Here is a 14,467-nt window from a genome sequence, read left to right as displayed (position 1 = left end):
CCTCCGGGCACCTTGGGGTTCTCTCCTGTCTTTCCCTCAGCACCATCCAAGCCGGCAGCTGTAGAGGGAAGGGGGCTCCCTTGGGCAAGAGCGGGGAATCAATCAGCTCCCTGGGGACATTCAGAGCCATCCCATCCCACCTGCAGTGGCCCTGGAATAGGGCAGATTTGTCCCTGGGGTTGTCAGTCCCAAAGCTTTTCCTAAGGCAGGGAGAGGGACTCCCGGAGAGCTGGCAGACGGGGCTTTTTGCTGCCACACTCTGTCCTCCCCAGTCTCTCCGTGGCCTCGTTCCGCTTTCCCTCTGCCATTCTCCCACCGTTTCCTGGCAGAACCTGACTTCCTGTTCTTTCCCTCTCCTTTGTAGTCACCGAGCTGCTCACCACGGCCTGCTCTGGTGTAGTGCCAGCGGGAAGAGGGAACGCGGAGCTAGCACTGCACTGCCTGCACCAAACGCAGGGCAACATCCTGGTAAGCAGGCAGCTATGGAATGCTGGGAATGAAGGAGCTGCCCTGTTTGGGGAAATGCCGAGGTCTGGATAAACGCCCCGCGCTTGGCAAGTCCAGCGTCCCTGGGCGCCCCGTGCTGAGCAAACACCTCCAGCCTGGCCCCGGTGGAGCGCATTCTCTCTTCTGTAACAACACTTGGATGGAGTGGAGGGCTTGGCCTTTGCCGTGAGAATGAGTGGCAAGTGACTGCGGCAGAGAGGAGTCTTCTCCCAGAGGTGCTGGCAGTGGCATGCCACGGCTCAGTCCCCAAGGATCTGCCTAGGTTCTACAGCCTTAAGCGGACTGAGGAAGTACTTGCCTAGACTTCAGCAGGATGAGGTGATCCCAAAGCGCTGCTCCTGCGCATGGACCAGCCGGAACTGCTGAAGGAGCACCACAGCTGGAAGCAGGTATTCCCCTCCTTGCTCCTTTTGGAATCTAAGCCTTTTCCCTTGAAATCTTGCAGCACGCTAAGGAATTGCTGTGTTCCGGAGGGCCTGGGAAGCTGGAATCCCATCCCCTGGCGGATTATCATTACACAGGTAAGTTGGGATAGAGCCTGTGCCTTCACCTGCAATGCTGGTGGATACGGCAGTTCCCTGTCTGCATCCCTATCAGAAGCATTTAACGGGCGGCAAACCATCTGTGTTCTACGCAGCTAGAGAAGCCGCAGCAAAGCAGTCCGCTTTTAGGGATGCGGACCGTTTTTGCCATGGGAAGTGCCCCATCCTTGGGGGTCAGCCACTGCTTTCCATGCCGCTGCCCAGCAGTGGCTCCCAACGGGAGAAGCCCCAGGAAACCAGGCCAAATCCTGCACGTGCTGGGTCACTCCCTTCCAACGCAGGAGAGAACCCAGTCCGTGAGGAACCGTAGCCCTGTGAGCGAGCTGATCCTTTCCTCTTTATTGCCAGGCTTGGACACCTGGACAGCGGAGGAGGAGCGGCTGTTCCGGATGGCTTTCTCCAGATGCCGGAAAGATTTCTACCGCATCCAGAAGAAGGTAAAGCTGTTGGATCTGGGCAAATCTCACACTGCTAGCGGTGACAGCGTTAGCCCTGCAAGTCGTGCTTGGTGCTGGGGGTCTCTGGCATGCGGGTCTCTAAGGAGCAAACACCGGTTTGCAAGCCAAAACTGCCTCTGCCCCAAGACATCGTTGGCATAATGCTGACTGGAGAATTAATGTCTCCGACACAAAACACCAGAGAGGTTAAAATGACAACGGAATGTTATGCTGACCACCCGTGTGTGTGCTGCCCTTCCCACCCTTCCTTAGAGCCTCTTCTGGATGGGAAGATTTGTTCTCTCTCCCATGTCATCACTATGCCCATCAAGAGTGCCCGCAGCACCTTTTACTGGCTTACCTGGAGGGAACGGGGGAAGTTAAACTGGGTGGAATGGCTCACTTGTGTGAGATGTTGAACTGCAGTGTATCCCCGATGGATTGCCACCGTGTTTCCCCCAACAGGTGCAGACCAAGTCCGTAGCCCAGTGTGTGGAGTATTACTACACCTGGAAGAAGAAGTTGGTGTTTGACCGCCTCCGTGCCAAAGCTAAAGCACAGAGGCGCAAGGCAGAGAGGGATCAGCCGCAACACCCAAAGGAAAAGGTGGGAAAACCACTGGGGATTTGTGCTAGATGCCGCTCCACTGGGAAAACATTTCCCTACTGCCCCCCGGGAAAGGGGCAGTGGGTGCGCCTGAACCGGTGTGCTTCAGTAACTCTGGAATGACAGATCCGCATTCCTCGTTAGCACCGTGGCCGTGTGCTGATGGTGCTGCCGGTGTCTGCTCCCAAGTGCCGGCTCCCTCCCTGCCTAAAGAAGAGAATTCCCAACCACTTCCTAATCACCCTGCACGCGCTCAGCTTAGTGCCGCCGATTCTCAGGGATATTCCGCCCCATCCCGGCACTCTCTAAGGGGAACTGCTGGTGCCATGACTCCGCATGGGCATTGCTGGAACGTCCCTCACCACTAAACAGGAACTGTGGCCACAGGAATATCGCTTTGGTGGGAAAAAGTGGGTAGCTGTGTCGCTTCCGTGCTTCGGATTTCGGCCCCTTGGAGCTGATGTCCACAATGTGGGGAGGGAAGCGCTGTTCCACATGGGGCGTTGTTCAGTAGGCTGGGTTTCCCATCAAGGGCTGGGTTTGCCTCCCTCCTCGCAGCTGAATTGAAGCAGATTTGGGCTGCTGAGAGTCGGAAGGAGTTCACCAGCTTGGGCCGCTTGGTTTTCCTGGGCGATGGAATGCATCCGGCTGGCCTGGGCCACTCGGAGATGGCTCAGGCTGGTTCCGACTCCCGCTCAGGATTCGGAGGAGGAATTGATCTGGGCTCTCTGTCTTTCAGGCTGTCGCCAGCCCCGGGAAGTGCCGTCGAGTAGCAACAGAGAGCACAGGCACCCCCTCCAGTGATGCCAGCCAGCCTCCATCTCACGCGGGAAGCGGAGACGCTCTGCAGGGTTTTCCATGCCCAGAGTGCGGAAGGTAGAGTTCATCTTCCTTCTGGCAGCTCTGTGCTTGGGCTAAAGGAGATTTGCCCTTCCTAAGCCAGCTGGGGGTAAGAGGGAAGCAGAGCCAAGGGCCGCTTGATGATCGCCCCCGTCCCTTTGGAATTTCCAGCCCTTTCCAGTGCAAACAAGTGACTTTTTTAACCATCCCTCCCTGCGGATATGGCAGGACGAAGGGATGAATCTCTTGCACTGCACTCCACAGAAGCCATGGAAATGGCAATAAAAGAGATGGGTTTCATGGCGTTTCTTGGATTAAAGTTAATTCCTCTTTGTCCTCCCACTTCCAGGGTGTTTGCCAAGATAAATGGCCGCAACGCCCACATGAAGCGTCATTGCCCGGAGGAGGACCTGGATTACCTCCGGAAGGTCCGCTGGCCGCTGAAGCGCCCAAAAACGGAGCCGAAGGCAGAAGAAAGCAGGATGCTGATGGCCTTCGAGAGCGGAGACAGCCCGGCTCGCAAGCGGCAATGAGGTCAGCTTCCTGCATTCCCTTGTATCCGGGAAGAGGTTGAGCCCCGGGGAGGGTTAATGCCACCAGGTTGTTCCTGCACTTCAATCCAATCTAACAGCATCTTTTTCTTTACAGGGATGCCGGAAAAACTTGGTGCCATTGTGTTGGGCATGTGTTTACAAGAAGAATTAAAGCAGAATTCTCTCTGTCTTCCTCTGTGTGTTAAAAGCCTCTTTGGATCTTTGTAGAGGACTGGGGGTAGGGCTGGGGCGGGGGGTGGGGGGTAGGGTAGATTTGTTGGGAATAAATGGCATGTTCTGTACTGTGAAGGTGTGTGTTCATTGAATCACAACGTATTTTATGAGGCAACGTTATTATCTGGAAGGAGGTTGAGCCCTGGGGAGTGTTTAATGCCACCAGGTTGTTGCTGCACTTGCATCCAACCTAAAAGCATCTTTTTCTTTACAGCGGTGCCTGTAAAGAAAAGGGACAGGGCCTCCACCACTTCTCTGGGAAGCCCCTTCCCGTGCCTGACAACCCTGTCTGTGAAGGAATTTTTCCCAATATCCAATCTAAACGTCCCCTGGCACCTCTGGAGGACACCTCCTCTCACCTTCTGCCTTCTTCCTTGTCAAACCCAACTCCCGCCTGGCTCACACCTCCTGCCCGCAGCTGCGCAGTGCGGTCAGGGCTCCCCTCTGCATCCTGCACTGCAGACCGAGCCCTCCAGCTCCCTCAGCCCTTTCCCTTCTCCTCCAGCCCCTTCCCACCTCCACTGCCCTTCTCCGGATGTGCCCTAGCCATTCAGCGTCTTTCTGGGAGTGAGGGGCCCAACACTGAACCCGGCATCTCAGCTGCCGTCTCTCCACGGCTGAATCAGCGGGATGAGCCCCTCCGTCCTCCTGCTGCCCACGCTGGCTGCTAACCAAGCCTGTGGTCCCAGTGCTGATTCCGAGTCCCGAAGCCCCTGACTCTGCCTCTTCCTTCAAGGAACCCTTGCCCTCTGCTTCCAAGCAAAGCCGCAACCCCTCAGCCTCGCTTTTCTTCCCTTTTGGAATTTGGTGCTGTTGGAAAGGGCCGCACTGGGGAAATGAGTGGGAAATTGCCATCCCATTTAGTGCTGCAGAGCCAGAGCAATGCGCAGCATCCCGGCTCTGGAAGGCAGTGCTCAGCCAAAGGGGATTTGCAGGTGGTTTCTCCTTCCTCACTTCCCAGGCAGGGCTTCCCTAAAAGCACCCCGCGGAAGGGGCTGCTGCAGGCAGTCACCTTGCGGAGGCGGCAGCGCAGGGAACGCCATTCTCCTCTGGCTCCGGCCTCCGCTCCAGGCTCTGGCTGCTCTGGATATTCCCAGAGTGAAGCCAAGCGAGGCATTTGCGCCAACAGATACGTGCACGCCTCGGCTCCCTCCTGCCTTCCCCACAAGGATCTACAAGCCCAGAGTGGGATTTCTCCTTGTGATGCCCTTCAGGGTTTTGCTCCGGCACTGGCTTTCCTTTGTGATAAACACGGAGACGCTTAGTCCAGGCATGGCCGGTTCCCCTTCGCCTCACTGCAGACGAGCCCCTCCAGCTCCTTTCGCCCCTTCCCTTCTGCTCCAGCTCCTTCCCAGCTCCATTCTGCTCTTCTGGATGTGCACCAGACCCTCAGCTTCTTTCTTGGAGGAAATTGGTGGGAAACCACCACTAAGCCTTTTTTTTTGCTGTAGATTTAGAGCCTCGTGGAGCATTCCAGGTACAGATCAGAGGCAGAAGACTGAGGGTTCTAGCGTTGTTTCCGCTTAATTGTTTAAATCTGGGTTTGGAATGAGCAATTCCTGTCCTTGCTCTTGATGCTATGCATCATGAACAGCGCCTTTGCTAGGCTTAGTTGGTGATGCCTACTCCCTGTCCGTATGTCTTGGAAGCCTTCCCTCGGGTTTTTTCCCACCCGTAATCATGAGCTGTGGCAGCAGGACTGGGTGGTTGGAAGTGTTAGATCTGCAAGCCAGCAGCATTATGCAGTGGGACAGAGTTGGCCTTCCATAATTAGTAGCCAGTGGGATAGCCCAGGGAAACAGCGAGTGAGGGACAGAGACTGGTGGGTGAAAAAGTACAACCAAATCAATTTTAATGAGCCAAGGATGGTAATGAGAGAATAATGAATGAGGAAAGGCTAAAAGAGAGAGAAATACGCAAATGAGGGACTCTCTGCATGCCATCCATTCTGTTCTCTGGCAATAAGGATAAATATCGAGCGTTGTGAGTTCTGGGAGCAGACGCTGTCCAAAGCCACGGCATTAATTTTCCAGAACTGCTGTCCCTTGGAAGAGGTTGAAGGGAAAGGGGCGCTGGCCGGTGTCACGTGAGGCGTCGTCGCGCCGTGAGAGGGTCTCCGGGCGGGGTCACGTGGGGCGCGCTGAGCGGCGTCACGTGACGCGGGGCCGCGCGGCCCCGGCCCCGGCCCCGGCCCGGGACAAGGCGGAAGGCGAAGCGGGAGCGAGGGGGGCGCGGCTCCCGGCTCTTCGTCAGCGCTCTCTTCGGGTGAGCGCCAGCCGTCAGGGGATCCTGACAGCGGCAGGGAGCTCCGCGGGGACGGGGAGGGAAGGGAGGGGGCACTGAGGGGGGATTGTGGCCACGCGGTGGGAAGCGGGGGCGTGAGGGGCCTCTGGGGGGCTTCGGGCGGTCAGAGAAGGGGTGCGTGGCGCCTCGGTAGCGGTTTGGGGTGCATTGACGGGGGAGCTTCTGGGGGGCTTTGTGGGTGAGAGGGGGCAATGGAGGGGCTGGGGCTGAGGAGGAAGATCCGGGGGCGGGGGGGGGGGCACTGTGGAGGTTTTTGGGTGACAGAGGGGTGCACGGCGTCAGGGAAGGGGTTTGAGAGGTTCCAAGGCGGTTTTGAGGGTCGGGGTGGGCACCGAGAGGGTTCAGAGAATAGGTTTTCTAAGCTCCTGGGGATTTCTTTTGCGGGGAGGGCACTGAGGAGATGGAAGGAGGCACAGAAAGGGGGTGGGGGGGGCGGCTTCTTGGGAGGCTTTGTGTTGCAGAGGGACCACTGAGAGGGTACAGGGGAACGGAGAAGGGGCGAGAGGGTCTTTTGAGGGTCGGGGTGAAGAGTGTGTATGTGGGGGGAGAAGGAGCATTGGGACCTCCTGGGAGCTTTGTGGTAGAGGGAAGACCCTGAGGGAGTGTAGGGGTAGTACTGAGAGGGCTTTGGCAGTGCAGGAGGAGCAGAGAAGGGCTGTGAGGAAGGGTGTCTTGAGGGGCTTCAGGTGAGGGAGCGGGGCAGTGAGGAAGTGCAGGGGGTGAGAGAAAGAGAACGTGGGTCTTTGGGGGTGCATAGTGGGTGCTAGAGGGGTGTGAGGGGCTGCAGGGGGGATCGGGGGTGATGGGTAGCACTGAGAGGGTGTAGGGAGACAGAAAAGGGGTTTTAGAGGGTTTTGGGAGCTTTAGGGGTGAGGAAGGAATGCACAGTGGGCACTGGAAGGATGGATTTGAGGAGGGGGTACAGCATAGGGGGAAGGAATGCATAAGGGGCTCCAGGTGGACTTTGGTGTGAGCAGGGGATGCTGTGTGGGAGGAGAAGGGGTACTGGGGGCTCCTGGAGGGCTTTGGGGTGAGGGGGATTTCGGGGGGGTGGGGTGCAGAGGTGGGCACTGTTGGGGTGTGGGGGTCAAAGAAGGGCCATGAGAGGTTTCAGGGGACCTTGGGATTACAGAGGGAATCCCAGGGAGTTTGGAGGCGAGGGTGGGGACACCAGAGAGGTGCAAGGAGCTAGGGAATGGGTTTCAGGAGGCACGTAGTTTTGATTTCCCATTCAGACATGGGATTTGAGCTTCCCGGGGGCATTTTCCCATTTGCTCTGCACCTCCCGGCTTGAGGAATCATAAACTGATTTGGGTTGGGAAAGACCTAAAGATCATCCAGTTCCAGCCACCCTGCAATGGGCAGGGACACCTCCGAGTAGATCAGCCTGCCCAAGGCCCCATCCAGCCTGGCCTTGAACACTTCCAGGGACGGGGCATCCACAACTTCCCTGGGCAACCAGTTCCAGTGCCTCACTACTCTCATAGTGAAGAAATTCTTCCTTCTGTCTAGTCTAAAACTGCCCCTCTCCAGTTTATACCCATTGGCCCTCGTCTTACCACTACAAGCCTTTGTAAAAAGTCCCTCCCCAGCTTTCTTGTAGCCCTTTCCGGGCTCGGAGCTTTCTCTTCTCCAGGCTGAACAACCCCAACTCTTTCAGCCTGTCCTCATAGCAGAGGTGCTTCAGCCCTCTGATCGTCTTTGTAGCCCTCCTCTGGACCCATTCCAACAGTTCCATATCCTTCCTATGTTGAGCATTCCAGAACTGGACGCAGTACTCCAGATGAGGTCTCGCAAGAGAGGAATAGAGGGGCAGAATCACCTCCCTCGACCTGCTGACCACGCTTCTTTTGATGCAGCCCAGGATGCGGTCGGCCTTCTGGGCTGTGAGCGCACATTGCTGGCTCATGTTGAGCTTCTCAACAACCAGCACCATCAAGTCCTTCTCTGCAGGGCTGCTCTCAATCATGTCAGCCCCCATTGTGTACTGGAATTGGGGATTGCCCTGACCCAGGTGTAGGACTTTGCCCTAGGCCTTGTTGGACCTCACGAGGTTCACACAGGCCCACTTCTCCAGCCTGTGCGGGTCCCTCTGGATGACATCCTGTCCTTCCACTGTGGCAACAGCACCATTCAGCTTGGTGTCATCTGCAAACTTGCTGAGGGTGCACTCAGTCTTGCTGTCAATATCATTGAGGTGAGGAAGATATTAAGCAGCACCGGTCGCAGTACAGACCTCTGAGGGACACCACTCGTCACGGACCTCCATCTGAACGTAGAGCCATTGACCGATAGTCCTTGACTATGACCATTAATCACCTCGCTGGCTGTCATTAATCGCCTCCATGTGCTACAGCCTAGCTTCTAGGAGGATCTGCAGCACCTATGCCGAAGCAGACAACACGTTCAAAATGGCTCAGATCTGGAGTGGTATGGGTGCACGGAGCCACTGTTCCCTTCCTGGGGCTGGCAATACCTTCTCTTCCCCTGTTCCTGGCAGGATTCAGCCCTGAGGATGCTTCCAGGGAGTATGATCAGAATGGCCTTGAGGCCACTGTTAATGAAAGGAAAAAGTACTGTGGGCTTGCATGGGCATTTGGGAAGTGCAATTGGAGCCATCCAAGAAGAAACTGCTGCTACTTCTAGAGGCAGCCAAGCTTTCTGACTGCCCAGAGTGTCGGCATTGCCTCCCTTGGTGCTGCTCCTGCCCCTGTGGCTCCAGATTCTGACTGGGGTGTGGTTTTTGTACTCTTGGGAGTAAACCAGGTTCATTTTAAAGGCACCTGGCACTGCCTCAGCGTTGCAGATCCTCACCTGTGTGGTGTCCCCTTCTCCAGGTGAGTGTAGAGGCAGGACACCACGATGGGGAAGGCAGAGGGAAAACCTCACCAGAGGCGTGGTGGTGGCCCAGGTGGGGTGGGTGCCTTGCAGGGAGAGCTGGGAGAGCATGGTCCATGGCTGAAGGAGCTCTTCTGGGCGATGGGGCAGGAAGTGGGTGGAAGTGGCTCCTCCAGTTTGTGGGCATCTCACTCTCTGGGTGTCCCAGGCATAGAGCAGGAGGAGCACCTGCTCTCTCCTGGGAAGCAGCAGATGAAGAAGATTCTGGGGACTGGGTGGCCTGGGTCCCCTTTGCCAGGTATCCCTGTGGAGCAGGCGGCTCCCCGTGGGTCTGCGTCTCGCTGAGGGGGGCTGCATCATGCCCTGCCTTGCTGCCACAGGTGCTGTGGGGGTGAGGACCAGCTCCTTGGTTCTTTTGCAGGTGCTGGAGAAGAGCATCGAGGTGGTGGAGGTCAAGGTCAGAGTGGGAGCTGCTGGAGGGGCTGGTGAGCCACCAGGACGCAGGGCTGAAGGAGGATCTGCACTGTCATGACCAGCCACCTCCAGGTGAGGGGCGTGGGGGGCCAGACTCTGATGTTCCCTGCTGTTCCTCACCGTGCAAAGCGACCTGGATGCCCTGTGAGCCCAGGTGCAGAGGGATTTAGATGAGTGTGTCGGGGAGATCGCAAAAACTTCTCACGTAAAGTAATAAGTATGTGGCGGTAGCCAGGCAAGACATCCTTGCTGCCCGTGTCGGAGGTCTCTCCTCTTGCCCTTCTCCTGCCAAGAGATGGAGGCACATGTGCTGGCACTGAACTCAGAGTGTCAGAGGTGACACTGTCGGTTCTGGGCAGAGCTGCTGCCCTCTTGGGGGCTGGCAGGTAGCGGGGTGAAATTCCCACAGTGAGGCTTAAGAGGGGTTCCCAGGACTGGTTTGCTTGGGACGAAGGAGAGGCTGAGACGTAGGGTCTTGAGGGGAAAGGAGGGATGGAGATGTGGGTCTGTCGGCAAGAAAGTGCCCTGACTGGCAGCAGAGCTCAAAGCACAATTTCAGCAAGTGACCTTCACCGTTGTCATTTTGCATTCCCATGGGGAATGGGGCCCTTCAGCTGACGGATGAGAAGGGGATGCTTTCTCCCAGGATGCAGCAGAAGTCCTTGTGACAGAAATTAAAACCGTTTGGGGCTGGAGAAAGGGCTGAGCATAGGCGATCGGGAATGAACGTCCTCCTCTAGTTTGCAGGGAGGAGCTGGGATTGTCAGCACAATTTTTTTTTGCCTTTCTCTTGGCACAGGTCAGCACAGGAATGCCTGTGAGGAAGCTTCCAGTGGAAGGTGGACAAGGAGCAGGAGGTGGTGGTGCTGAGTGGGGAGCTCAAGAGCCTCAGATCAAAGAGATAGTGGGAAGGCACATGAAGGGGATGCTGAGAAGCTGATGGTGGTGCAGGCTGATGTGAGTCCCTAGTCACTACGCTGTTGAGCAGAGGGAGGTGCAGCGTTCGTGCCCTGAGGCTGCACCTGTGTGGTGCACACTGTCCTCACCTCTGCAGGTGGAGGCACAGTTCCCAGCATAGGTCAGTCGGTTCCTGTTGCAGTTCTGGGTGGTGCTGCTGGCCTTGTCTTTCAGCAGGAAGACTTGCAAGTGAAGCTGCAGACCCTGGATGCTCTGAAGCTCAAGATCCTGGTCAAAGTCTTGGAGGACCAGAGGCAGTTGGCACGTGACACTCAGGCGAGTATAGGAACGGCCCTGCGGCAAGGTGTGGCAGAGGAGGTGAGTGCTGGCCTGAGCCCGAGGGCCGTGGTGGTCACCACAGATGTTGGATTGAGGCATGTGCCCCCTTGCACATCTGCAGGGGTGCTGGCGCACATGCCTGGCAGATGGCAGAGCTGTGGGGACAGCCCTTGCATCGTGGGCTTGCATAACACCTGGCAAGAGCATCCCTGAAAGTGCTCCCATCCCTTCTTGGGGGTGTGCCTGTGCTGTGCCCTGGAAGGGTTTGTAGGTGAAGATACCCACAGGCCTGTGAGGCACTTTCGGTCTTAAAATCCACGTTTCTGCTGTGTATCTTTCACGCAGCAGCTGGGCAGGGGCCACCAAGGTGTCTCCATGGCTTGAGCATCTTCCCTCCCTCCCTCCCTCCCTCCCTCCCTCCCTCAGCAGTGCCTCCCTTGGGGCAAAACATGTCAGCAGAATGACACCGTGGGAAAAAACGAGCCTGCTTGCTTTGGAAAGAGTGGTTGGCAGTTCCCCATGGAGGAGAGGGATCGAGCAGGATTAGTAGTCCCTGCAGCCTGTACAGGCTCTGCACATGCTGTCAGGCTTAGACCGCTGGCAGTACTGCAGGGTCCCAGTACTCCTGGGCTTGGCTCCTGAGGGATGCTCTGTTTGGCTCCCACTGGGGCATCAGATTTTCCAGATGGGGATCGAGTGGGACAGGCATAGGTAGGGACAAGCAGCCCATGCTGGGGAGGACTAGGGGGGCTGTCAGATTGTGTCTGGTACCGATGGGCAGATCTGGAGCCAGTCAACTCTTTGGGATAGGGATGAGTGATCCCAGAGAGCTTGGATGCTCCCTGTTCTTACCTGGGGTATTGCTAGCAATCTCTAACTGGGCTTCCCAGCCCAATGTGTCTCCTCTCGTTTTCTGGGGGGTGGGGTGGAGGGTTTGATGGGGATTCATGCCCTGGCGCTGCTGTGGGAAGGTCCTTGTGCTCTCTCCATCCTTGCGGGGTGGAAGTGAGCGGAGGGCAGGATGCCTGCCCCAGCCTTTGACTGCTCTTGTGCCAGTCTGTTCCCACCACAGCAAGCGCACCTCATCGTGGGTCAAGCCTTGAAGCCCAACATCGAGGACTGCGTGGGGATGGTCATTCCCGAGAACTGCTGGGCATTTTGTGGGTCCCAGGGCTTTGCCATCGTCCACCTCTCCAGCATCATCTGCGTCACAGCCATGACCATACAGCACATCCCCAAAGCACTCTCACTCCAGGGGACCATGCCCAGAGCCGCCAAGGACTTTGCTGACTGTAGGAGAGCCTGTGGCCAGACCCGAGAGAGGAACAGGGGGTGTAGTGGGTGGATGCCATGGCGGAGGGTGCAGGAAGGCAGGGCCAGAAAGCTCTGTATCTGGCTGTGGGGTGCTCTGGGTGGTGGGTCCCTGCCCTGAAGCCCCCGTCCCTGCCCTGAAGCCATTGCTGGTTGTGCCATCTCTGCCTGTTCCACATTGCTGTTTTATAGAATCATAGAATAGTTTGGGTTGGAAGGGACCTTAAAGATCATGTAGTTCCACACCCCGCCCCCCCGCCATGGGCAGGGACACCTCCCACTAGATCAGGAGGGTCCCTGGGGTCCATGGGCAGGGACACACTAGATCAGGCTGCTCAAGGCCCCTTCCAACTTGGCCTTGAACACCTCCAGGGATGGCGCATCCACAACTTCCCTGGGCAACCTGTGCCAGTGCCTCGCCACTCTCATCGTGAAGAAGTGCTTCCTTATGTCTAGTCTAAATCTGCCCCACAACTACCCTGCTCGGCGGCAGTCTCAGAATATCTGCTCCAAGCTCTTGCCTGGAGGACAGAGCCAGCGGAGAAGAGCATTCTGTGTGGATGTGACACTTAGGGTTGTGGTTTAGTTGTGGGAATGGCAGGTTTGGGTTTATGATTGGACTCGGTGACACTAGAGGTCTTTTCCAACTTAACGGACTCTGTGAGTGCATTAGTGCACACCGTTACAGTATGGGCTGTGTCACCTCCAGTCCCTCACGGCCCCGTGGCTCGGGGTCAAGGGACGCTCGGGGAGGGCAGGGAGAACGCGGGAGGCACTGGGCAGGGCTGGAAGTAAGACAGGTTCTTTTGGGAGGGTGTACCAGAGGAGTGGGAATGCCTGTGTCCTGCCAAAACTGGTAGTCAGTTTTTGGTTGCTAGCAGTCAGCCCCAAAAATGCCAGGCTGGGCAATGTCTCTCTCAGTCCTGGGAGAGTGAGGGTGAAGACAGCAGTGGAACCAAACACTTCTGGGTCACCAAGCAAGTGGTTTGCAGGGCTGTGACTTGAAGGCCAGGCTAAGGGAGCAGTGTGATTCTGAGAAGGGAGAGTTCCCGTACAAGTGCTATCCAAGACTGGGTGCAGCAAGTTCTGCTGATCCAGGATCTATATGGGCTCTAGCTGTCAGCCAAAACTTGTCCCTGCCCTCCCTGTTTCAGGCAGCTGGACACTACAGGGTTTGCTTGCAACAGCAAGGGTGAGCTGTGAGGGAAAATACCCCCAGAGGTTGGGGGGGGGGCGGCAGTGGTGCTTGCTCAGAGAGTCGGGAGTATGTCGTTCTCAAGAGGCCTGGGCATTCCTTCCTCCCCTCCGGTCCCTTGGACAGTAAGTAGCTGTGGCTTCTCTCTAATTTGCAGCACACAACAATCTTTGGCATCGCTGGTGACAGCCAGGGGGAGGGAGCAGCTTCTCATCGTCGGGTCTCCTCAGTCCTCTGCAGAGCACAAGCACAGGCACGGCCACAGAGTGGAGCTGCTCTGCCACGTGTGCTGTGATTTTCAGGAGGGCATCACCTTGGTGCAGCCGTGCCAGCACCAGTTCTGCTTGGGCTGCATCTTGTGGTGGGCAAAAGGGCATAAGATGCCCACTCTGCAGAAGAAGGCCTCCGATGGAGAAGGTCAAGTTTTCTGTGTGGGGAAGAAATGACTACGTAGAGCACTGTCATCAGCACACCCCCCACACAGGCAGAGTCGCCAGCAGTCAGGCAGGCGCAGGTCCCAGCTGCCCCAGCCCTCATTGCCCTGTGGCGTCCCCTCTGTCCAGCGTGCAGGGGATGCCATTACTGAAAGAGCAGGGGGCTGCGGGGTCAGAGGACAGGGCTACCGTGGGTGGCCTCCTGCCTGAGGTCTGTCTGTCACTTTTCCAGCAACACCAGAAGCTCCCTCCTCCAGCCCGTGCTGCCCTGGGAGCTGGAGGCAATAATTGAGGAACGGTAGTGGTAGCAGGAAAGCTGATTCTGCACACAGCCATCTGCTGGGAATCTGATGGGCCCCCATCAGCACCCATGCATGCAGAGCAGCAGGTCCCTCTGTTGAGTGATGCAGCCACCCCCCCTCTAATCCTTGCTAGGAAAAGTTGCGTCTGGGGTCCCAGCATCCCTGAAGAGGAGTAGCAGCAGCCCCCAGGATCGTCCTCATCCCTGCAAGAGGCCACGTCACCTGGAGGAGGGAGCCGGCATCTCGGAGGCCACCCTCCACGGGGAGTTCCAGCCTGTGCCCATGCCTGCAGAGCAGGAGCAGCCCCAGGAGGAGCCAGGGGACGTGGCAGCGGCAGGCCCCTTCACTCCTGGCCAGGACAACGTGCCTTGGGGAGCCCAGCACCCCGCAAAGAGGAGGGCCTCCAGCCTCAGGACTCTCCACGGCCCTGCAAGTGGCGTTGCTGTTCCTGCAAGTAGCAGGGATCCATCAACTCTTTCTTCAGGGAAATGGAAATGAATTCCTGTTTCTGTGGCGCAGCCTCTAGGGCTGCTCTCTGCCCCTTCTCCTTATGCCTTTCCCTGACCCCTGCACCCCACGGTGGGTGGCACCAGCCTGCTGGGGGGCACAGCCATGGACCTGCAGAGACCCAGGGCCATGTGCTGTGCCTCCTCCTGCAGAAATCCTGCTGCAGC

The 14,467-nt window shown here is 57.3% G+C and overlaps 1 protein-coding gene across 1 annotated transcript; it reads left to right on the top strand.

Annotated features, from left to right (window-relative positions):
• The first annotated feature begins 28 nt into the window (after nucleotides 1-28).
• LOC128850439 (zinc finger protein 541-like) lies at nucleotides 29-3,465 on the top strand. The gene is made up of 5 exons (XM_054054784.1): nucleotides 29-1,028; nucleotides 1,398-1,486; nucleotides 1,952-2,092; nucleotides 2,832-2,968; nucleotides 3,282-3,465. Exons 2-5 carry the CDS (start codon nucleotides 1,439-1,441, stop codon nucleotides 3,463-3,465), a joined length of 510 nt encoding a protein of 169 aa, XP_053910759.1. The 5' UTR covers nucleotides 29-1,028; nucleotides 1,398-1,438.
• The last annotated feature ends 11,002 nt before the right edge of the window (nucleotides 3,466-14,467 follow it).

This window comes from Cuculus canorus, chromosome Z (genome assembly GCF_017976375.1).
Source record: "Cuculus canorus isolate bCucCan1 chromosome Z, bCucCan1.pri, whole genome shotgun sequence".
Lineage (NCBI taxonomy): Eukaryota > Metazoa > Chordata > Aves > Cuculiformes > Cuculidae > Cuculus > Cuculus canorus.
The sequence above is the reverse complement of the archived record's forward strand: the minus strand, read 5'-3'. Positions and strand labels throughout refer to the sequence as shown.